The 24391-nt window shown below is 30.8% G+C and overlaps 2 protein-coding genes across 2 annotated transcripts in view; one reads left to right on the forward strand and one right to left on the reverse strand.

Moving 5' to 3' along the window:
• Positions 1-24391, forward strand: part of LOC124495538 (hemicentin-1) — a 90094-nt gene that overhangs the window by 63240 nt on the left and 2463 nt on the right. The gene's annotated exons all lie outside the window — the stretch shown is intronic.
• Positions 754-2844, reverse strand: LOC124495541 (uncharacterized). The gene is made up of 2 exons (XM_047058940.2): positions 2173-2844; positions 754-2071 (listed from the first exon to the last, which is right to left on the reverse strand). Exons 1-2 carry the CDS (start codon positions 2652-2654, stop codon positions 1483-1485), a joined length of 1071 nt encoding a protein of 356 aa, XP_046914896.2. The 5' UTR covers positions 2655-2844; the 3' UTR covers positions 754-1482.

The raw sequence follows: 24391 nt of genomic DNA on the forward strand, positions 1-24391 counted from the left end.
TTGCTACCACTAGGATTCCATACACCAGAATTGTTAACATTGTTCTGTCTAGCTGGGTGTATAAAGGAGTGCACCCTCTTGTTTTTTTTTCTATTTTTATGTTAATTCGATTTGACTGAAATTCGAGACGTTTTTTTTTTTTTTTTTTTTGATGCTGGCAATAATACACACTTTGATTTGATTTTGGTGCAGCGGTACCGTTGAAAAAGAGGTATATATTATACATTTTAAAATGTTCAACAGATTGAATCGTATGGTATCGTTTTTATTTGGTTGTGGTGAAACACACCGCCACCACTTGACTGTTTTTCAGCAATTTTTTTCCTCTTCTTCTTCTTCTTCTTCTGAACATTGTCCTATTTGGCAATGGTGGTTCAATTCTATTCATATCACTTGTACCATCAACCATGTACGTTTTTTTTTCCACAATGAACAAGCACATGTGTTTTGTGGTCGTCACCTTGACCATTGACCATTGATCTAACTAAAACGAAAATAAAACTAAACACTGATGGCTTTTAACTGCACGCGATCCAAACAATATGTCGTATTTTTATTAGGTGATTGTCCTCACGAATCATCATCGAATAACCCTTTGACAATGTTGGCGATAATTTTTTTTTTCTAAATTTATTTAAAATCAATGTGTACATGATTTATATGAATTTTTTTTTTAATCGTCATATATTCAAAATAATAATAGAAAAAAAAAATTTATGTTGAAAAAAAAAAATTTTCGATTAAATTAGATTACAGAAATACAATTATAGAATTCACAAAATTCAAAAGAAACAACAAAAAAAAAATCCAATATTCAAGACGCCTGACCAGTGGATCAAATAGAAAATCAAATGGATTTAATAATGTTACATACACACACACATACAAACAAATTGTTTTCCATGGTAAGCATAGTCATTTTTTTTTGGCTTGAGACCTTGAACCAAGTTAGAATCATAGTAGTAGTAGTTGAATGGTCGATTATTTTTTTTTTGTTTTTCGAGATGATAAATTGTAGAAAATAAAATGGTCATCATCATAAACAACAGTTATATACACATTTTCTCTATATTCGTTACTTCTCAGATTACTCAAGATGGCCACATGTTTTTAATGGCTGCTGGAAAATAGTGGTTTCTTCTTAATTCATTCATTATTTTTTCAATTTTTTTGTTGTTGTTGTTGTTGATGCCAAGACCTTCAAGCACGACAGTTTGATTGCTTTGTCTATGCAAGTATGGTGGTGGTGGTGGTGGTGATGATGATAATTTTAAGGCAGCCAGCACGTGTGCGTTTTTAATGAACAAGTTGCAATTTATTTATGTAATTTGATTTTCTAATTTGATGGCTAAAGAGTTGACAGGATTGAAAATTTTTCCATCTGGTTTAAATTTTTCAGGTTACTTGTTTGGATATTTCTTTTTTTTCTTTTTTTTTTATTAGATGATTTTGTGTACGAATTTAATTAAATTAACGAAAAATCTAAAACCAATTGGCAAAATCAAACATATCATCATCTTCTGCTTGTTCCGGTTGTTGTTGTTGTTGTTGCTGCTGCTGGTGATGATGATGTTGATTATGATGATGATGTGGATCCAGCACTAGTGATGATTGCCGTAAATTTGATCCTAAAATATTATATGGTGATGATGATGATGTTTGAATGGCCGTACCACCATCCGATGATGAACCAATCGATGATGGTGATGATATATTCGTATGTTGATGATGATGATGATGATGATGGTAAGATGTCATACTATTCACAGTATTTATTATTGTTGGCTGTTTATTTGGACTATTCAAATGATGATTATGATTTTGATGATAACCGGTACTGTCATTGTTGTTACTATTTGTATATCCATTCGATGTATTGGCAACATATGATGATGATGAAGAAGAATGTTCCAATGTTGGTGATGAACATTCTACAGGCAACATTGTCATTGTATAACAATTTTCTTCTTGTTGTTGTTGTTGTCCATCATTACTATCATCAATAATTGGTGATGTAGATCCAGTATGATGATGAATAATGGTACCATTTGTGACCAATTGTAATGCATATCTATATGTATATAATAATGATTTAATATTGAAAAATGTTAAGCAATGCACACATATTGATTTCAGATTGATAAGAAAAAAAAGATTCTTAAAACAACATACCGATCATAAGCATTGAGCAAGCATTCATTTTCATTATTCTGATCAATACTACTGCATTCCGATGGTGATGATGATGATGATGATGATGATGAGGAATCAGCTGTTTGACCCAATAATTTCTGCAATTCTCGTATATATTCTACTGCTGATCTTAAGGTTTCTACTTTGCTCATTTTTTTATTCTTTGCACCATTTGGTACATGCTGTCTAAGGGTGGCAAATCCAAGATTAACCATTTTAACACGATTTCTTTCACGTTCATTTCTTCTTGCAACCGATGTTGGTAATGGATGATGATTATGATGATGATTAATATGTTGATGATGATTATGACTATTTCCTATTATCGATGATGATGATGATTTACTGTTCGATCGTTTTGATGATGATTTCGACGATGATGAAGAAGCATTCTGACATTTTAATATTAATTCATTGTCACCACGATGATTTAAATGTAATGTTTGTGACATTTTGGCCATTCAATGGAATGAAAATATTTATATATATCGTTGTAGCAAGAGAAAAAAACTTTTTTAAAAAAAATTCAACAATACTGAACCGTAGCTAGTGAACGACTGAAATGATTTTTTTTTTGTTGTTGTTTGTGATCAACAATACAACAATGATGATCAACAAGTCGATTGTCAAAAATAACCAGAAAGATACTAGTACTACCACTAAATGTTGTTACGATCGAAGCCAAAAACAAACTGATCGACACTCGGCTTCAAAATCTTCAGTTTTTCATTTTTTTTTTACCTGGCCAACTTCATTCATTCTTTCTCTCTCTCTCTTTTTCTCTATCTGTGTATTGCTATTCGTGAGTGTGTCATAATAAGTAATCTCCGCCTTCAAATGTGTGTGTCTAAAATCGTCAAATGGTGTATATTCCAGTGTTTTCTCATCTCATTATTAAGTATTGTGTATTGTAACGAATGCCATGTATATTGTGTATGTGTGTGTGTGTGTGTTTTAAATGTTGAAAAATGGGAAGGAAGTCCGACGACTGTCCCAAAACCAAGACAATGTACGTATGTGTGTGTGTGTGTGTGTGTGTGTGCGTTTGTCCGAATCAATAGGAAAACATCATTGATACAAGATGTTGGTAGTATCCATTGTTGTCCACAATCAAGCTAAATGAACTTGACTTTATCATCAATTGTATGTAATCAATGTGATTTTGATATCCGATCGAATCCGAAATAAAAAGATAGTATCCTGGGTTTTTTTACATGCCACATGATCATTAATGGTCATCGAGTCATCCAACGATTAATGATGTGTAAAAAAAACACTAAGGTCCAATAATAATAATAATAATAATCGATGAACCAAAAGCCCGTAAAAAAAAGTGACCATCATCATCACGCAACAGGTATTGTTTGTGTGTGTGTGTTTGTTTGTATGATTGAATACACGATCTAGCCACGATGGTCAGTATATGTAACATGATTTATGTTCTTAGACTTTATGTATTTTTAGGGGCCACAGAAAGAAAAAAAACTCCCAAAGCTCTATGCGTTATGATTAATGAACGAATAAATGAATGAATGAATGAAATGTATCGATATCATACATGCACAACATGTATCAATCGATAATGATGATGATGAACCAGAAGAAAAAAAATATCCATATTGACCCAAATGTTGTGAGAAAAAAAACTGGATCCAATTTTTTTTTTAGTATTTGTTTGCACGTTTATTATTTACACACAAATGTAATGTTCTTTATCTCTATTTCTCTTATTCTTTTGTTTTATCTACACATTTACATCAGTTTATATTTGCAATCACATTCGATGTCACATTCATCACAAAAGATGTGATGAATTTATATATAAAAATAAAGAAAATGATTATGATGATGATGATGGATAATGAAGGAATTCTCCATTTGTATATGCTCTGTTTTTTTTTGTTTTTTTTTTGTAGCACCTGGCTTAATATGCTGAATTTATCCATCTATCTATCTTCGTGTGTGCTTCGTTTTTGTCTTGACGGCGATGACTACAACGACCATGATGATGACCATAATGACATACACGAATGAGGCCATCATCATATCATCATCATCATCATCATCATTATGGTACATGTTGGCACGTGTTTTACACGAGCTATATAGCATTTCATTTTTGGTCTGATTAGATGAATGAATGAATGAATGAATATACAGACAGACATATAGACAGTGATGTTTGATTATTGAGCACCTGCATTGTTGGGCTGTCTTTCTGTCATGATAAGCACGTTCATATAATCTTGTCCATTTTGCTTTCATGGATAATTTTTGATTTCACCAAAAAAGGATTAGGCAAGGTGTGTGTGTGTGTCCATCTGTGTCATGGGTTTTGGATAGGCAAACTTTGACATAGTTTTTTAATCAATAGCAAACTTTTTCATTATTGGATCATATTTCTAGTAAAAAATCGTTTATTGGAAAATCAATCGATCGATCGATAGGTACCGGTAGACACCTATGTATGTATGTTGTGGCTGGTTTAACATTTCAATTGGATTAAATATTGAGAAAAAACAGGAGGAGAGAAAAACAAAAAAATAATATGAACCTAGTCGTTGTCATCAATGAAATATGGAGAAAGCCTGAATATATCATAATTGTGTTCCATTCCATTCCATTTTTTTTGGTGTTTCTCCAATATATGATGGTATGGGTAGTATTGTTTGTTTGTTTGTTTGAAAATATATCTTCAACACCTTTATTTTCAATTATTAGATTTTGGCCCCAATGTGTTTTGACACTTGCCTATTTAACCATCAGGCTTGTAAATTGTCAAAAAGTTTATTAATAAAAAAAAAAATATTAAAACTATCAGACCTGACAAGGAAGTTGCACCAAATACAAACACCAACAACAACAAGTTAACCCCCTTTTGCTCAAATTACCGAATGGGCAAATTATGATGATGCCAATATTCAAGACCGCAACAACAACAACAACAACAACAACACATCTTACCTTTGTCATTGTTTTGTTATTTGCTGGTTTGTTGGTTGGTAGGTACTTCTATTATATAATACATATATACCTGCCTATAGGTATTGACCCCTTAAGCATCTAAGAATAAGCAACCAAAACTCAGTCTCTCTCTCTTTGGTTGCACGCTTCATTAACGCATTCATTCATTTAACAATCAATACAAGCCATTCATTTCATTCATTTGGGTTCAAATTCATTCATCTATCGTCAGGTCTTTTTCTGGTTTTTCTTCTTCTTCTTTTTTTTGGATCAATCGAAAACAATAGTAGTCTCCTGTAGGTCCTAAATTCACTCTAGCTATAGCTATAGTTGACTATAGTTGGTATATTGGTGACAATAAGATTTGCACCATTCATCCATTCATTTATTTATTCATTCAATTCAATTCATTCACACACACACACACAATCATTCATTCGTTTGTTCATTCAGAAATCGAAAAAAAAAAATCCAAGTCTATCGGATTCCAATCCACCAATCCAAGCCAATAACCGAATGAAGAAGTAAAAAAAAAGGGAAGCACTGATTTTTTTTTCTTTTTGGATCAAGTTGAATGTACCCAAAATGAATGAATGAATGAAACGATAACGAACAATTTTTTTTTTGTTTCTTGAGCTCACCGAACCCGGAGATAACCGCAAAAAAAGGGAAAAAAAATTAACCTATGTGAACGAACATTGACCCACATATATAATAGAGTATGGCCAAATTGTCAAAAATTCATCTCAATGAATGAATACATGATACTTACTTACTTACTTATTTGAATATTAAGACATTTCATTTCATTTCTACCAGATCAAAAATTTCAACCCAAAAAATTTTGTCCTATTTTTGTCAAGAAAAAAAAATAAAATAAAATAATCAATGACAAAGAGAGATGCAAATGATCAAAAAAAAAATCCAAATGGATCCATCGTTTTTTTGGGTGGTTTTTGAATGACTGAAACTTTTCGGGTTTTTTTTCGCTTGATTCGGTTGAGCTATAAGCTTTTAGCTGACTGAATGGTTTCATGTTATTTTTGTTTTGTTTTTTCACAAAAATTGGCGTGATTTTTTTGTTGTTGTTGTCGTCGTCGTCGACCTGTCCGTCTTCGTTTTTTTTCTTTCTTTCTCTGATTTCATTTGATTTGATTTGATCCGATTCGAATCCAAAAGGAAAAGGTCATCATCATCATCATCATCATCATGATCTTTGTATTTGAATTGAAAAACCAATTTTTATGGATGTCAACTTGAGAGGCTCGTTCGTCGTCGTTTTTTTTAATGGATCAGATTAAACAAAAATTCTCATCCGGTTTGTCGCCTTTTCACATTTATTCAATTCAATTCATTCATTTTATATGAAAAAAAAATATTTTTTTGGTTTGTTTTTTTCGATAAAATTTTTTTTTCTTATTTTCGAATACAGCTTCTGTGTGTTGTGTGTGTCAATCCAATTTTTCCACTGGTTCACCCAAAAGAAGTTTAAATTCACATATCAAAAGGAAATGTTTTATCTTTCTTCGAGCGAGAGAGAAATGCCAACCAAATGAGCAACAAGTATTAGGCATTTTTTTGTTGTTGTTGTTGTTGCTTGGGAAACATGTCTCTCGAAATCTATCGATATAGCTAATCCATACCATTTCTTCATTTTTTTTCTTCTTCTAAAATGTTCAAGATTAACCCCAAAAATACAATAGAAATTGATGAAACAACAACATTGAGGTGTGTGTGTGTGTATGTGAGCATTGCTACATTTGCTACATATTCAATCGATTTTTCTTTTTGCCAAATATTATATTGGCCATGTATCGATGTCATGATCGGGGGAAAAAAACGTCGTCATGAACAGGCAAATGAGCAATTCGTACTTAATACTTGGACTAAAAGCACTTTACATTTATGAATGGTCAGTAACCAAAAAAAAAATGGACAATCGTCTTTTTTTTGAGAAGATTAGTCGTGTTAGCCGACACACAGCAGCGGTACATTGTTATCATCTAAATATCGTGAACAACATGCTTTTCAATTCAATTCATTCAAACTAACCATTCATTGGCCTATTATTCACAGTATATAATAATGTACATCTTGACATATACATACACAAGAGTAACAAGGATTTGCTTGACCTGATTCACATTGGTCAATAATAATAATAATAATAATAATAGCCGACAATCGATAATTCAAAGTTCTCTTCAATCATCATATATCCATCGCATACTTGAAAATGAGCCAAAAGGATTATTTCGTACTCATCATCATCATCATCAGTAGAGTTTTTTTTTGTATCCAATGGTCTGTTATAGCGAAAAATTGACCAATACATATGACCTTGATTCATTCATTCTTTTCCTCTTTTCTTTGGTTCAAGTTCGTTTGTGCTTATCGTTTTTATTATCGTTCTCTAATTGATCATAAATCACAATCGGTCATTGCCATGTTGTTGTACAGAAATTTACCGTATAAATCACTGGAAAACAAGGTCTATTCCCCGTTCTTAGATGATGATGACCTTAGTTGTGGTCAGACAATTGACAAGCATTGAATGTTTGTCATGTTAATGTTAATGTTAATGTTGACCAGTCTGATTGATTTTGTTCTCCTTCCGTTCGGCTCCATTTCACCTTTTTTTTGGTTTAGTGTGAACAATATTTTGACAGCTTCATATACATATATGCATCTCTATTGAATGAATAAATGAATCATTCTTTATGTTCCAAAACTATAGTGTTTTTCAGTGGTTGTTTTTTTCAGATGCATTAAAATTGTTTCAGAAAAAAAGAGTGACAAAACGATGTGTCAACTAGCGAATGAATTGGCCCGATTCAATTCATTTCAATTCAATTATTTTTTTTTTACCATTTACATTTATCGTCATTTTTTTTTGGTAAATTCGCAGTTCATTTACTACACACACACACACACACACACACACATGTGTGTGTGTATATAACGGCAAATAAATGCACTCGTGCGAGTCTTTTTTTTCTGAGTATATAAGAGATTTATTGACCCAAGTTCCACAAGTTCAACAAGTCCTTTTTTTCCCCTCTTGTTACCAAAGTGAAAAAAACTTGAACTGTTTTTCCAACACCATTTTGATGGATTTTTTTTCGTTTTTGTTGTTCGTTGTCATTTTTCTAAAACTATAAATATAGTGTGATTTTTTTTTCATCTGAATTGATGCTAACTTTTCAATGTAAAAAAAAATCTTCAAACACACACACACACACACTTGTTGCCCAAGGGCCAATGACATTTGTGACAATCACAGGAATTGATGATGAAAGAAAAAACTTTTGTGTAAGAAAAAAATAAGTTTTGTTGATTCAAGAAAATCAAGAACATCAGCTTTACCATTTTCCTCATCATCATCATCATCATCAAATCTTAATAGATGTATAACGTGATGTTTACGACCAAAAAAAAATATAAAAAAAAAACTTTAAATTCAAAATCAAAATTCATTCATTCATTTATTCATTTGGTAAATCAAAACCATTTCCGTTGTCATTATTCAATGATTGTGATGATCACCATTGATGAAAATGACCGATGATGATGATGATGATGATGATGATTGGCTATAAGCCCTGCAGGGTTAACGAAGAAGAAGAAGAAGAGAAAAAAAAGAAATCCAATCACACACACACACACAAACACAAACAGATAAGTAAAGATAAGAGATTCAGGGCCCGATAATAACAGGTGGTAATTTTTTTTTTCGCAATAGAAATAGCCATACAATGAAACAAGTGTCTATAGAAAATATAAAAAAAAACGAAAACACACATCAAACCAGTGAATGAATCTTCATTCAAAGAAAATGATACACATATCAAATGTGTATTTGTGTGTGTGTGTGTGTGTGTGATCATCCAATTCAATCTGTTTTTTTTTTCTTCTTGTTATCTATAAGTTTTTTCTGTCTGTGTCTTGTTGACCTGATCGATGATTGTGTATATGTGTGGGTCATCGTCATCATCATTCTAAAGGCGATAATGATCACACACACACAAACACAGGTCCAAATTAAAGAAAAAGGTGGACATCATCATCATCATTATCATCATCTTTAAGAATCATCATTCAAGTGTAACATAATCTTGTATGTTTGGCTCAATTGATTACATCTTGAAATAGTGGAGGAGGTTGGTTCCATTTTCTTAATGAGTTTTTAATTTTTTTTTCTTCTTTTTCTTCTTTTTTTGGCCACCTTAACGGACCAAACTTTATAAGAAAAAAACGATATATAATAATAAATAAAGATTGTATGTTGTTATCACACTTGTATTTGTCTATGCCACAATCATCACAGGAAACGAGGCCGAACATTGACCAAAAGAAGACCAAAAGTTCACATGGCACCCAACAATATATATTGTTGATTGACATTGACTATGATTTACTTTTTTTTCTGATTTTACTGCTACTGCTGCTGATCATTGTAATCAACAAGATTGAGACCCAAACAACTGACCTACAATCATGATGGTGATGGTGATGTTGATTGAATCAACCAGAAAAAAAATTATCATAAATAACCGGACTCGTGTTGTTCATTTTAATTATTTCGAATCGGTAGCTTGACCTTGTTTGTTTTTTTTGTTTTTTTTTTTTTTTGGTTGCAAATTCTAATGCATGTAACCGATGCAATTTGATTATCATCGACTATAACATTTTTTTTTCATGATCATCAACAGTTTTGTTTTGATTGTTGTTGTTGTTGTTGTTGTTTGGAGACCTGTCCAAACAATCACAGCATGTATCCACAATAGGATCTTCTTCTATCATCAATTTTTCATTTCATTTCATTTTTTTTTTTTTTGATTAGGGCCCTATGTTTGTGAATGATGATGTTGTTGTTGTTGAATGTCTTCATCAACATCATCATCATCATTCGTGTGTGTGTGTGTTGACATATAGCCATAGGTGTCCAAAGAAAAAAAAATATATATCAACCGACAATCCGTGCCGATCCATAAGCAAAAAAAAAAAAAAAAAAGTAAACAAACACGTGTGTGTGTGTGTGTGCATGTATACGGTATATTTGCATATTTGCAAGTTTTAGTGTTTGGCGGTTAATATTTACATTTGAATTGTTTTCCTATTTATTACTATATATATATATAATATTGGCTGTCAATAATAGACAGATTGCCTTTATATATCAACTCTCTTGAAAACTTTACTAATGAAACCATCTGCAATCAAAGAGAAAGAGAGATTTTGGTTGTTGTTTTTTTTTCTTTTTTTGATACCTTACTGAAAGTCGAGTGTGTGTGTGTGTATGGTCTATCCATCTATCGAAAAAGGTGTCAATAACAACGATAAGAGAAACTAAGGAAATAAAAAAAAAGTCAATTTGATTTTTGATCAAATAATAATAAATATGTAGTTCATGGCCAAGTCGATGGCGTCGTCAAAATTATGAAATTTTGATCAAATTAATATTCAATAATTTTCTTTTTCTCTGGATTTTTGAAATTTTTTTTTTACGAATCAATACAAAGCAGCTGTATATTTTGTCGTTTGTAAAATTTTTTTTTTCTTTTTTTTTTGGCCATTACATACTACCATGACAATACTAGAAATAGAAAAAAAAACAAAAAACAACGGCTGCATCTTTACAGACATCCTTGCCATGATGATGATGATGATGATAATAATAATTGGATCATATAAATAGTTTGATTATCGTCATGAACAACAACAACAAAGTAAAAAAGTAGAGAAATCATTTGTTATGAACATACATTTAGGCCCCAACCTTAAGGTCTTGAGATTTCATTTCATCAACATTCATTCACACACACAGAGAGAGAGAGAAAAACGAGAACCTTGGGTGCCCGATACGATGGAATTCGTGATTCATTCAGTTGTCTGGGTTTCCTTCTGTTGTAACTAACGATAAAAATTGGACTTGGAACCGTGACTGTTTTTTTTTTTTTGGTTTTTTTGTTTTAATTTCACTAAAACAACACATCATTCGTGTTCAACACTCATGAAATCATCATTTAGGACCATTCATATGGTTTTATTTTATTTTTTTTTTTGAAGCTAGGCACCAAATAACATTCAATAATAAACTGAATGATGATGATAATGATGATCATGAATGGTCAAACATTCATGATTCATTTGTTCATGCCTAGAACATTAAGGCCGTAGAATGTTTTTTTTTTGTCGTTATTAGATGAACAACACTTTGGGTGCTTTGGATTATTGTGCAACCATATAACCATCACCTTGAGCATCAACAATAACAGTTAGGCCTCTTTTTTTTGTTACTTCATACCGATAGGTACCGTTTTTTTTTCGTATCATTTTGATTTTGACAGAATATTGAGCGGTACCGTTTGATCTTTATTTTCCTCACCCATTCTTCATTACCATGGTGATGTAGGAGGAAATACATGGGCTATTAACACACACACATACAATAATAATAATAATAATCAAACACCCACCCGTTGTCTTGAATAAACTTAAAACAATCAAAAACTATCCAAATGGCTGTAATCATCGATTTTCCATTTGCCAATATTTTTGACACTGATATATTGATGCCTATTTTTTTTCTGTTGTCACTGTCTATCATCGATATATATACATATCGATCGAAGATTTGCCTTTGATGAATTAACAAATTTTTTTTTGTTTCTAATCCACAATATATAATAAATAATGAGATTCATTAGATGCCACTAAATAGATCGTGACCGTGTTGATTACGATATCTGTCGCATTGAATTTTTTGTTTTTGTTTTTTAAAGTTGCAATGAATAATTCACGATCTATTTAGCTGGCCAGGATATGGCTGTTAATTAATAGCGCGCACACACACACACACACTGATTTTGTGTGTGGATAAATTATTTAAATCCATGTTTCGGCATTCTTTCTTAATGTTTCGTGCTTCATGTCCTACAGAATTGGCCACATTAAATGGTATGCATGCATATGTGGCTTTTCAGTTTTTTTTTCTTTGGCTGTCCATCAATCGATATTTTCTTTTTTGATTTGATAGAAGCAATTAGATGATATTAGCACTTCTCACCTTATTGGCTCATTGGCTTGTCATTATTATACGTGGTTCGTGATGATATGATGTGTTGGTGTGTGTGTGTGTGTATCTGGTATGCGTGCCAAAAAAAAATGAAAAAAATGACTGGCAATAAAACCTAGTAATTTGCATTCATCATTATGATGATAATAGTTCTTTACATCCCCCACCAACACCATTACAGAAAAAAAATAATCGAATCAATCCATAGACATAAATAATATATGGCTCGATATGATTCGATCATTTAGATATTGATTGTTGATTGTTGTTGTTGTTGTTGTTGTTGGAATTTTTTTTTTGCTCATTTTCTCAATTTAACATTCATGATGATGGCCAATATTATAAAACATCACATTGATGATGGTGCTAATTGGCCAATCATTTATGTTTTATGTTTTTTATGTTTATCCTCAATTCAATGTGTGTGGGCATTGAACATTATCATCATCATCATCATATATAATCAATGAATATACATGATTATTGATTATAATTGAATTGAATAAAGAAATGAAATGGAACCACGATTTTTTTTTCATCTGATGAATATCAATTTCGGATGGAATCACGAATCTTTCATCTGTTTTTTTTTTGTTTTGGTCCATGTATGTATTGAATAAATTGAAATTTATTCATTAATTTATGAGAGAAAAAAAAACAAGGATTTTCAATAGGATCAACAGGCGCCATACACGCACACAACACAGCACAACATCGCAAGGTGTAAAACCATTTTGATCAAGATGAAGAAATGTGATGATTGAATTCAGAGTTATGATTTATCGTTTTCATATTTTTGTTGTTGTTGTAGTTGTTGTTGTTGTTGTTAATTTCGGCACGAACAAATCACAAAGTTAAATGAATGAAAACATGGATATTACTACTAATAATAATCATCATCATCATCATTCCTCATTAGATTTGATTATTGTTTTTCTACTCAATATTTTAGATGTAAGAAATGTGTTGTTTTCAACACCTTTTTTTCTCTTAACTTGTTTGATCATCATCATCATCATCATATAATTATTATTATATTCCAATTGTTGATTCGAAAGCCATGTAATTATCAAATGTGTGATCAACAAGTGTGAAAAATATATTAAAAAGAACAACAACAACAACAACAACAACAACAAAAAACATTCCACATTTAACAAATTAAACAAAACAAAAATGTTTAAAATGTTTAACAGTTATATTATTATTGAATCATTATAAACCAGTAGCTTTAGTGGTTGTTGTTGTTGTTGTTGTTGTTGTCGTTGTCAATATAGACAATTGTACCAAGCTTATTATCATTGCCAAAAAAAAAAAAAAAAATTCACCAGGTCCAGAATTAATAGTGAGATCATTTTGAAGAAGGTTTCGTTTTAAAACCACACATTGGTCAGTCAGCCAGACTTGTGTTAAGCGATGTGTCCTCTAAATAACAATACATACATGTCGATCATTGATGATGATGATGATGATGGACCTTTGGTGATCCATGAACTCCATTCTATTTCTATTATTTTTTGAAATTGTGAACTGTGAAAATTTTAATACCAGGCTACCGTTTTTTTTTTTTGATTTCATTAACCATTGAATAGGTCAAAACCAGGTACTATTCAACAACAACAACAACAAAAACGAAAATAGTCGATGTAAAAAATCAATGATAATAATAATATATGGAACTTGGAACTTTTCACCATCCATGATGGTTGTGGCTGGCTGGCTAGCTTGGCTTGGTTTGGTTTGGCCATTGATCATTCATGATGATGAAAACATTAATCAAGACAACTAAACACATATATAATACACCGAAAAAAAAACAGCCCGATGTCCGATGAATGATGAATGTACTCTGGTCCAAGTAGTTGCGTGGCCCTTGTTGTTTCGGGTTTTTTTTGTTGTTGTTGTTGTTTATTTCTTCTTTTTTTTCATTTTCATTTATACAGTATGCGGATGTTGTGTTCGATACTGATAGTGAGAATGTCACACCTTATCCATAGTCTTGCAAAAAAAAAAAAATTTTTTTTGTTGAGTCTGGTGTTAGTTTATCCGCATTAAGACACTGGTCTTTCACTGTTTCATTTGTTGCTTAGTTGTTTATTGTTGTGTGTGTGTGTGCGTGTGTTATGATTTATTCGCATTCTCATTGAAGGGAAACATACTGTCAACACCTAATACAAGTAAACAATAGTAGTGAAAATATCAAAAGCAACATGTAACATACATACCTAATTGGCTAAGATTCATTGATTCAATATATAATACTATATCCATCCATTTCCTTGCAAATTTCCAAATCTATGGCCTGGTGATTTAACAAATCTTGAGAATCGATTAAATGGAACTGTTAATTTAAATTGTCGATTGTTCTTGTTATTGTCGATTGTTGTTGTTGTTGTGGCTGTCGAGTGAAGACAATTTGTCTATAGAACAGCAATAGAGTTTGATTGGATATTGTTATAAAGCCAATTAATTACAATAGAGCTACTTGACATCCTGATACCATAGAATTAATGGCTGCCGGTGTTTTGTTGTTGCTACTTTGCCGGATCCATGTTTCTTTTTTTTCTTGACAACAACAAAGATGCAAAAGCCGGTACCGAATACTGGTCTCTGATCATTACTGTCTCCAATAATAATAATGTTTATAAGACGTGCGTTGGCTACCATACCACGATTATATTATTATCGTGATTATCTTTGTCCATTTTTTCTGTCGTCTATATCATAGTTTGACCGAATTAGATAGTCAAGATGATGCTGCTGGTACGATATGTTAATTAGTCAACGTCTTTATAATTGCCGCCGTCGACAAAATTGAATACATGACCATCATGCATAAGTTTATGACGGTAGGTAGCCTATTTGGACAACAAAATACGTGAATATTTTAATTTTAATTTTAATGTCCAGGTGCAAATACAAACCAAATTTCGAATTCATACAGAAACCAATGGGGAACACATATTTTCAACTCCTTTTTTTATAAGCACAAAAAATCATCATAAATCTTAGGATTAATAATATAATTCATTTGATGATGATTTTCATGACCATGATACATTTCTTCATCACAGAAGAAAAAAAAAAAGAATTTTTTCGAATCCAAACAATTCACTATAGTGACATCTATGTTTTTGGAATAGATGTATTTCTGTTCGATTTATTGCTCATAGACGGCGCGACAAGTTTCATTTTCGAATTAACCAACAATTTTTTTGATTTTATATATTCATTATGATGATACCGGACATGCGTTCCAAATGTATAGTTTTGAAAATTATACACCCACATTCGTACATATATTTGACTTGGTTTGGTATTGAATTGAAACAATTTATAATCATTTGGAATCATGCCAGTATACGAGTAACAACTATGATTATCATCAGTGAAAAAAAAGGACTTGTTGAAATGTTATTGTACATTTACATGTGATTCATGAAATTAGACATACGAAAATTATCACCATCATCATCATCATCATGTATTATGGTTATTGGATGATGATAAAAATCATCACCATGATGACCATCACAATTTGCCTACAATCATCAATAATAACAATATTCGCCATCAAACATTATGATAATCGTTTATCGTCATCATCATCATCATATCAATATCCAAATCGTTATCAACAACAATATGATGGATTAGATTTTTCATTTAATCAAGGTATGTAGTTCAAATTATATTCTAATGGCTGCCAAATGGCAAAATACCTGTGTGTGTGTGTGTGTGTGTGCGAATGTTCAGGTGCATAAATCGATGAAAATGGAAATGAACTCAAATAGAAAATAGGAAATAATTAACAATTACTTAAATTAATTAATTTTGGTTGATTGTTCGCCTCTTTGTTGGTCGCAAAAAAAAATGAAACGAATTACGTATACGTATACGTCAAGTGAATCGAATCGAACAAATTACTTTTTTTTCTGTCTATCTGTCTGTCTGTCTCTACACTAAAAGATTCACAACACACCGGGTGTTTGTATTGTATACATACATTCGAAGCTTTTCTAATTATTATTACAATTTCAAATAATTTCGATCGCAAACAAAACAAAAAAAATTTTGCCCCTTTTTGTTTCTTGTTACTCTTGATCCCAGAAAATTATCAATGTGTGTGTGTGTGTGTTTGTGTTTGTTTCGTCACCGTGCTTGATGAATTCTTTCGATCATCATCATCATCATGATGAAAGTCTTGTTTCATTTAGTGTGTGTTTTCAAATCGATTCTATCTACCCGAATTTCCATTACATGCATCATCATTGGTATGTTTGTGTGTGTATGCGTATGAACTTGGGCCAATCACCAAATCAATATATTTAATTAAGTGTTCAAGAGACTTGCTTGTTTTTTTCCATCGGATTCATTTTCTTTTACTGTTTTTTTTTTGCCTACAAGTTTTCTCCCACGTAATATTTCTTTCATTCCCTAGAAATTCTTATCATTCTGACAAACAATTGATAATAAGAAAATGTGGCCCACAAACTTTTTTTTCCACTAGCTTAAAATTCTTACTGCTGGGACCAGCCACAGACAGTCAGTAGTCCATTCATCCGGTTCATATGTTTTATTTTTCGACTTTCTTTCGATGATTGATTCATTTATAAATCTGAATCCAAAAATAATTCCGCATGATGATGACCAACCATCATTGTAGCTAGCCATCGCTATACCGGATCGGTTCTATGTTAACTGGTTAGATTTTTAAGGATTTTCAACTACAAAAACAAAGTATAACTAGCAGCAGCAGCAGCTGCTAATTCCATTTGGTTCAATTTTTTTCGATAAAGCAAAATAAAAAAAAACAAAATTCAATTCTATCGATCAATCATTTTGATTTTTATTTAAGAATTATATCTGTTTTTGTGTGTTAATGTGGTATTGGAATTTAAAATGGTCATGTGAATGATCATGGATATCGACAACTCATTATTATTAATGGACTATCCATGGATATGTATCAATCTCACAACGAAATGGTATCGGTGTTCTTTTTTTGAAAAAAACCGATAAATCTCCCACCGATTATGATCATTGCATTCAACGCCTGCCGGTTGCAGTAGTGGACATTGAATTCTGTCCTTTTTAAATCCATTTTACATCCCAAAGAAAGAGAGAGAGAGAGAGAGAGAGTGAATGAAAAAAGAAATTGTTCGCTTCGGGTATTGAAAAAAAAGTTTTCTCCCCTTTCGTTTATATTACGGATTCATATCACTAAAGTTTGCTTATTGTTGTTGTTATCGGCTTAGAATTTTTTTTTTTTTTGGTTAGTTAACTTGAATAAACAGACCATTCTTCATGTCTTACGAATATCATCATCATCATCATCAGCATAGGCATTTTATTCGACTCGATTGGGGCTTTTGAAAATGATGGGGGGGAGGCTGTGGAAGAAAATATAAATTTTCGAGTCAACAGTTCAAATTGTTCAAAACCCCATAAATGAAAAGAAACCTATTTGCGGAAACAAGAAATGTGCTCGATTTTCAAAGCTTAAACACATAAACTTATACAAGAATCATCTCAAGACTTGTTTGTCTTTTTTTTATTATTATTCTTGTTGTTGTTCCTTTTTTCATTCATAGATTTGAATCTGGATTCTATTCTTTTCCATTTTTTTTTTTTTTGATCTTTTCGAACATCAAATTATGGCTTATCAATATATTTCAATTTCATTGATATTCCAAACTTATTCAATGAAAAAAAATCGGCTTTAACCATTTTTTTTTCTCGTTGTTCAAAGAACTTTCATGTGTTTGTTTAATGGATCAAGAAAAAAATTTTTTTTTTTGGCCCATATGTTTAAGCCATTAGTTTTTGACTGGTTTGTTTGTTTGTTTATTTGTTCAAAGCTAAATGATAAACTCTAAACTTTCTTCTTGATTTGATCCTTATAGTTACGTTTGGCTATTTTTTTCGATCATCATCACCATATATATAAACTGTTGGCCATACTCTAATGACCAAATGAATAGATATAATCGATGCATAAGATGGAATGAAATTATCATTTGGTGACAAAACTTGATTAGGCCTTTTTTTTGCTATCGGTTGTCCTTATGGCTGATAATTTCCATTCATACAAATTGAATATATCGACTAATTCTGTTTGATTGAATTATTCACTATCTAACTAAGTTCATTTGACCATAAATCTATAATAATGATATTGAATGTGTTAAATAAAAGTTAAACAAAACAAAACAAAAAAAAGATTCAATTATCATAGCTTGTGAATGGCTAGAATGAAAAATAAAATCCGATAATCGCTTATTTTGTCATACTACTGTCGTAGTGTTGTGACCAAAAAAAAAAAAAAAAAAAATCAAACATTTTCACAATGCAAAACCACTATCTATCTCTTTTTTTTAAATGTGAAAATATCCATCTCACTTGATTTGGATACTCATCATCATCATCATCCATTATCAATCGATCCATATATTTTCTTATGATAGTGTGTTTTGTTTCCTTACATTATTTTTTTTGTTAACATTTTTGATCCAAGTCAAAAAAAAAGATAAAATAAATTATAGCTCAAACATAAACATTGCACACATAGCACACACACACACACACATTATAATGTTAATGTTTGGACGTTGTTTGAATTGTCCAAAAAGAGCATTATTATTTTTTTTTGTTTTTGTTTTTTTGAAAATCGAAAAAAAAACAAAAAAAAATCACAATAGAATTCGCGAATGTTGCATACATACATGCATGTTATAAAAACATCTGTTATTTATTTATTTTTTTTTTGTTTGCATGTATGCATGTATGATGATGTGACCATTCTGTGTATACAATAAATTCCCGTTATCAAATGATAATAATAATAATAATATCGTATGTATGAATGTTATGGATAATATATACCTAACATTATTATTGCCACCATGTTTTTTTTTTAGACAACAACATTGAATCGAATAGATGTTATATATCAATCGACACAAAGAATATACCATTATACGATTGTTATATATACATTATATTATAGTAGTAAAGATCAATCCTGGCCAACAACAACAACAACAAGGAGAAAAATCGAATATAAATTCCTATTGTCATATAATATGTTCCGACTAACAAACAACAACAACAACAACATGGATGATGATCATGATGATGATGATGATGATGATGACGAAAACACCAACCAAAAATAATAATAATAATAATAATAATAAAGTTTACCAATTGAAAATGTAAATATTTCCACATTTTCCCCCTGATTCTCCTTGATTTATTCCTGTATGCATTCGATAAAGAATCTAATGTAATGTTTTTTTTTTGGTGTAGCTGAAATCAATTCATTTCATTATATTTACCATTATTATTTGTATATATGTGTGTGTGTGTGTGTGATCCGATCTACCGAATCTTTTTTTTTTCTTCTTCTTCTTACTCATTACGAGCCTGATTCGATATTTGTTTGCTTGTTTGTTTGTTTGTTGCACAAGTTTGTCAAACTTTCAATTGGCATATCACACAACTGCAACGACAACAACAACAACAACAACCAAAAAAAAAAAAAACACTTTGGGCATTGATTCGTATGAATAAAATGAATTCAATTCAATTCAATTTGTTTTATAAGTCCAAAAAAAAACACCAAATCAGTAATATGAATGAATCACACACACACACACATACAAGCTATGCTAATTTTCTCTCTTTTCATTCTTAAATTTATTTTTTTTTCACTGTATTTCTCCCTATCCATCTATCTGTCTATTTTTTTTTTATAAAATTCAAAATAATTCAACGTTTCACGATTCTAGCACGATTCTGGTTTATTGTGCTATTCCAGAATTTCCACGTTGTCGATTATGATGGTGTTAAATTCAATTGTTAACAACAACAACAACAACAAAATTGTTGTGTGTGTGTGTGTGCTAATTTGGCTATCCAATGACTGCTTCAACCAAAGAAAAAACAATTAATTTTTTCCCATTACAAAAACAAATGATAGCGAAAAGAAAAACCTGAATCATTGCATAGAATTCATTTTTTTTCTTATAGTCAGTATTTTATTCCAATTTTCCAATTCTCTATTTTTCCTTGTTATGATAAATAGTTCTCAACACACACATTGATTCATTCACATTGACAATCTAATTTAGGCTGTGATGATGATGATGATGAACAATGTGAACACGCCAACCCTATCCTCTATTCTTTCTTTTTTTTAATTGCTCTAGGTTTTTCGTTTGAATGGATGTGTAATGTGAGCAACAACAACAACAACAGCAAAAAAAAATCAAAGAAAAATTGATACTCACACCATGTGTGTGTGTGTGTGTGGCTCAAATTTCGTATTACCCACCATGATCCATTATGATCCTAGAGTTTGAATCAGAATTCTACGAATAAATGAAAAGGGATACGATAATTTGATTATCAAGTCAAAAAAAAGGGTTGATGAATGAATGAACATTTTTAATTGGCTTCAATCGATAAGCTATAGCTGTGCACAACAAATCTTTTGGTTATAACACTTTTTTTTTGTTGGCCAATTTTCTATTTACCAGACTTTTTGTTTTCTTTTTCTTTCTCTTGAATAAATATTGACCCAAAAACACAATCATCATGTCCAGCAGCCAATAATGTACATTGCAACACCCAAAAAAAGTTTGTTTCAATCATCATTCCCTATTTATTCATTCATTCTTTTTTTCTGGTGAAAATTGAACCACACATTTATTGAAGATGTTGTTGTTGTTGCTTTTGTTTTGATATGATTTGATTCGAAAATCCTATTGATTTTCATGAGATTTTGATGATAATTTTTCAAAAATTTGATTCAGAGAAAAAAAATTCATAGGATTTTGATTGCCCGACAAAAGTCAACAACATTATGATCAAAATGATGATGATGATGATGATGATGATGATGATGGCTGAGTGAATTTAAATTTGATTTGATTTGATCTATGAAAAATATGAATTGGCCTATAAGAATTGGTTCAATTCAAATCCAGTTGTCGAAATTCCGTAGGGCTCGAACAAAAAATAAAACAAAACAAAACAAAACAAAAAAGAAGAAAAGTTGAACATTTCAAAGAATCATTTGATGTTCATCGATTCATATTTTTATATATTCAACTTGATTATAGCTTGAATTTTACTATTTTTTTGTTGTTGTTTTTTGTTTTTGTTTTTTTTTGTCTGTCATCATCCCAAGTGAGAAGAATAGTATATGGTATGTGGATTGTATTCCAAATTGGAATCCACTGTTTGTATGCAGGCAGCAGGAAGGGCCAGAATATTCTTTTTATTTCTCCCTAATGATCATCATGGCCATCTCAAATTTTGAAATTCATACCCTAGTTTATTTATTTATTTATTTTTTTTTTTTTTTTGATTATTGTTGTTTGATGGTTCCCAAGTTGTTTTTTGTTTCATTTTCACTCTTTACATTAAAAATAGCTTATCACAGGTAGCATCTATGTGTTTGTCATGTTGAATTTTGATTGATTTGTCATCATCATTATTGTAAATGTACATTGTTTTTTTTGTTTGTTTTGTTTTGTTTTGGATCAAAATATTTGAAAGTTTTCATTTTATTTTGTCAGTTGTTTCAATCATGAGAATGTAACCATATTGTTTTGTTATCAATGTTCATAGCTCATCGACTACGGTAAAAAATGAACAAAATGAATACCGAAACCGGCATACAATCCATTTGTGCATTGTGTATATATTATATGGGAAATAATTAAGTTATTTGTATGACATGACACATCATAATAATCATCAAAAAAAACGAACATACATTTTAGCCCTAGTTGATCTTGTGAATGAATATAATTTCTGTTTCATTGTTTGAATGTAAATTAATTTTGTTATATTGTACATTGTTGTTGTTCATTTGTGTATACAAAAATACACACAATAACCATATATATAGATAGACAGCAGAACAAAATAATCGCTTTATATATTTGATGATGATAGCCATAAAATAAAAAATACCAACCAAATGAATCAAGCATATATAGCTATAGATATGGTAGGCATCGTGGGGCAATAAATGAATGGCCAGATAGGCTGGCTGTCTATATATATATATCTAAATGTTGATTGTCATTAGCATATGTGATCACCATCTGAATCCAATCTATCTTTTTTTTGCATATATATGCATATATACATTCGAGATGCACGTTCCAGAGGAATTTCCATTTCATTCTTTTTTATTTTTACAACACAACCAATGGGCCCAATGCTGTGCTATGATTATCTCTCTTCACCTTTTAATGCTAATTATTAACCTGGGTAAATTTTTTTTTTTGGCCACAAAATTGAACCAGAAAAAAAAATTCCAAAATAATTCCAGTACCTTCTTTTTTTATAACAATATGCATATATGCATGTGAATAGTCAATGAGCTCTCATAGGTAATCTGGACACATTCATAACCAAAAGAGAGAGAGAGAGAGAGAGAGAGAGACAGAAATAGAAATCATCTCAATTTTTGTTTTTTGTTTGGTGTTGGTTTGATCATTGTAATTGTTGCCAATTAGTAATTCTATCCCATATAAAATATAAAATCGTTCCATAATTTTTTTTTCTCTCCCTCTCTCTCTCTCTCATTTTTTTCCCGGTTCGGCTAATTTATTTTCTATTTGTTTCTTCTTTATATGGCTCCTGATTCATTTTTGAAAAAGTCAACTTCAATGATTAAATCTTTCTCTCTCTTTTTTTCGATTACATTTGCATATATGGAAACTGTGTCCATCAGTCACGGTTTTTCAGTGTGTACCGAATGATTCGTAGAAGAATTTTTTTTTTGTTGTTGAAACAAACAAGACTCGAGAGAGTTGATATAACGCGTTTTTATTTTCCAATGAAACCGAAACCCCTTTAGGTCAAATTGACAATCTTATCAATGAATTTTTTTTTGTCTTAAGTAAATTTGATTTTCCTAATATAACGTTATATCATTGTCACATAAAATGGTTATTGATTAATGTAATTATCAATGAATCCATACATTCTATCTATCTATCTATCTATCTATCGATAGCTTGTTATTTAACAATCGTACTGACAACAATGGTGGGGTTATCCAATGTTTCAAATTGCCTGATTCGTCTTCTTGCATATTTGCCAAACATATACACTATTTGATTTTTAATTACTTTGAACAATGATTTCGATTTTTTTTTTTGATCCGTGTTTGTTTTATATATGTTTCCTGTGTATATTCTCCATAATAATAAACTGTATGTCATCGATTCAGTTTTAATTATACATCTTTTGCTCTCTATCTCTCCCTCTATATATATGGTGGTCTCAAATAAAGTCATCATCATACCATAATGAAAACCAAACGAAAAAAAAGGGGCCATCATAATCGTAATAATGATTGTAATTATACACTCAAACACACACACACACACACACACAAAATATTGACCAACGTCAGCAATGTCAGCAATAAAATGCATGAAACTAACAAATTAAGAGATCTCAATCACAATTAAAATTATTCTCTACACACACACACATTTGTGCCACACCAAATCCATCGGCCATGAATGGGTTCCAAATGAAATTCTGTACGATGAACAATAGTTAATTGTATGGATATGTCGATACGTACAATGTATAACCGGTATACTTCAATTCTACGTATCCAATTGTTAGTTATTGTTTGTTGGTGGTGGTGATGGTGCTAGTGATGATGATGATGATGATGATGTGTCCGAATGACTACTATGATTACCAGTTATTCATTCATAATTAGCTACCTTAATAGAATTGTGAATGAATATTGTTATTACATAGTAAATTCTCAATTCATTTTACGCCCTTTTTCAAATAGCGATTCCTTTCTTTCTCTTTTTTTTTGTTGTCTTTTCCAGTACATACAAATGAATGACCATTTGGATGTACTGGAAATTAACCTCAACACTATTTGTATGTTTTACATACGATTCTTGTTGAATGAATGCATATAATGAATCTATTTGTTCACTATAGAGGCTATACTTTCAAAATATTAATTTTCATATGAATATTTCTATTACATTCCACATTTTTTTTTTATATATATTTATCCCAACCCTCTAGATTCATTTTTTTCAAATTTCATACAGAGTAATTATTCAAATGGATTTTTTTTCTTCTTTGATCATC

Source organism: Dermatophagoides farinae, chromosome 8 (assembly GCF_024713945.1).
Source record: "Dermatophagoides farinae isolate YC_2012a chromosome 8, ASM2471394v1, whole genome shotgun sequence".
Classification (NCBI taxonomy): Eukaryota; Metazoa; Arthropoda; class Arachnida; order Sarcoptiformes; family Pyroglyphidae; genus Dermatophagoides; species Dermatophagoides farinae.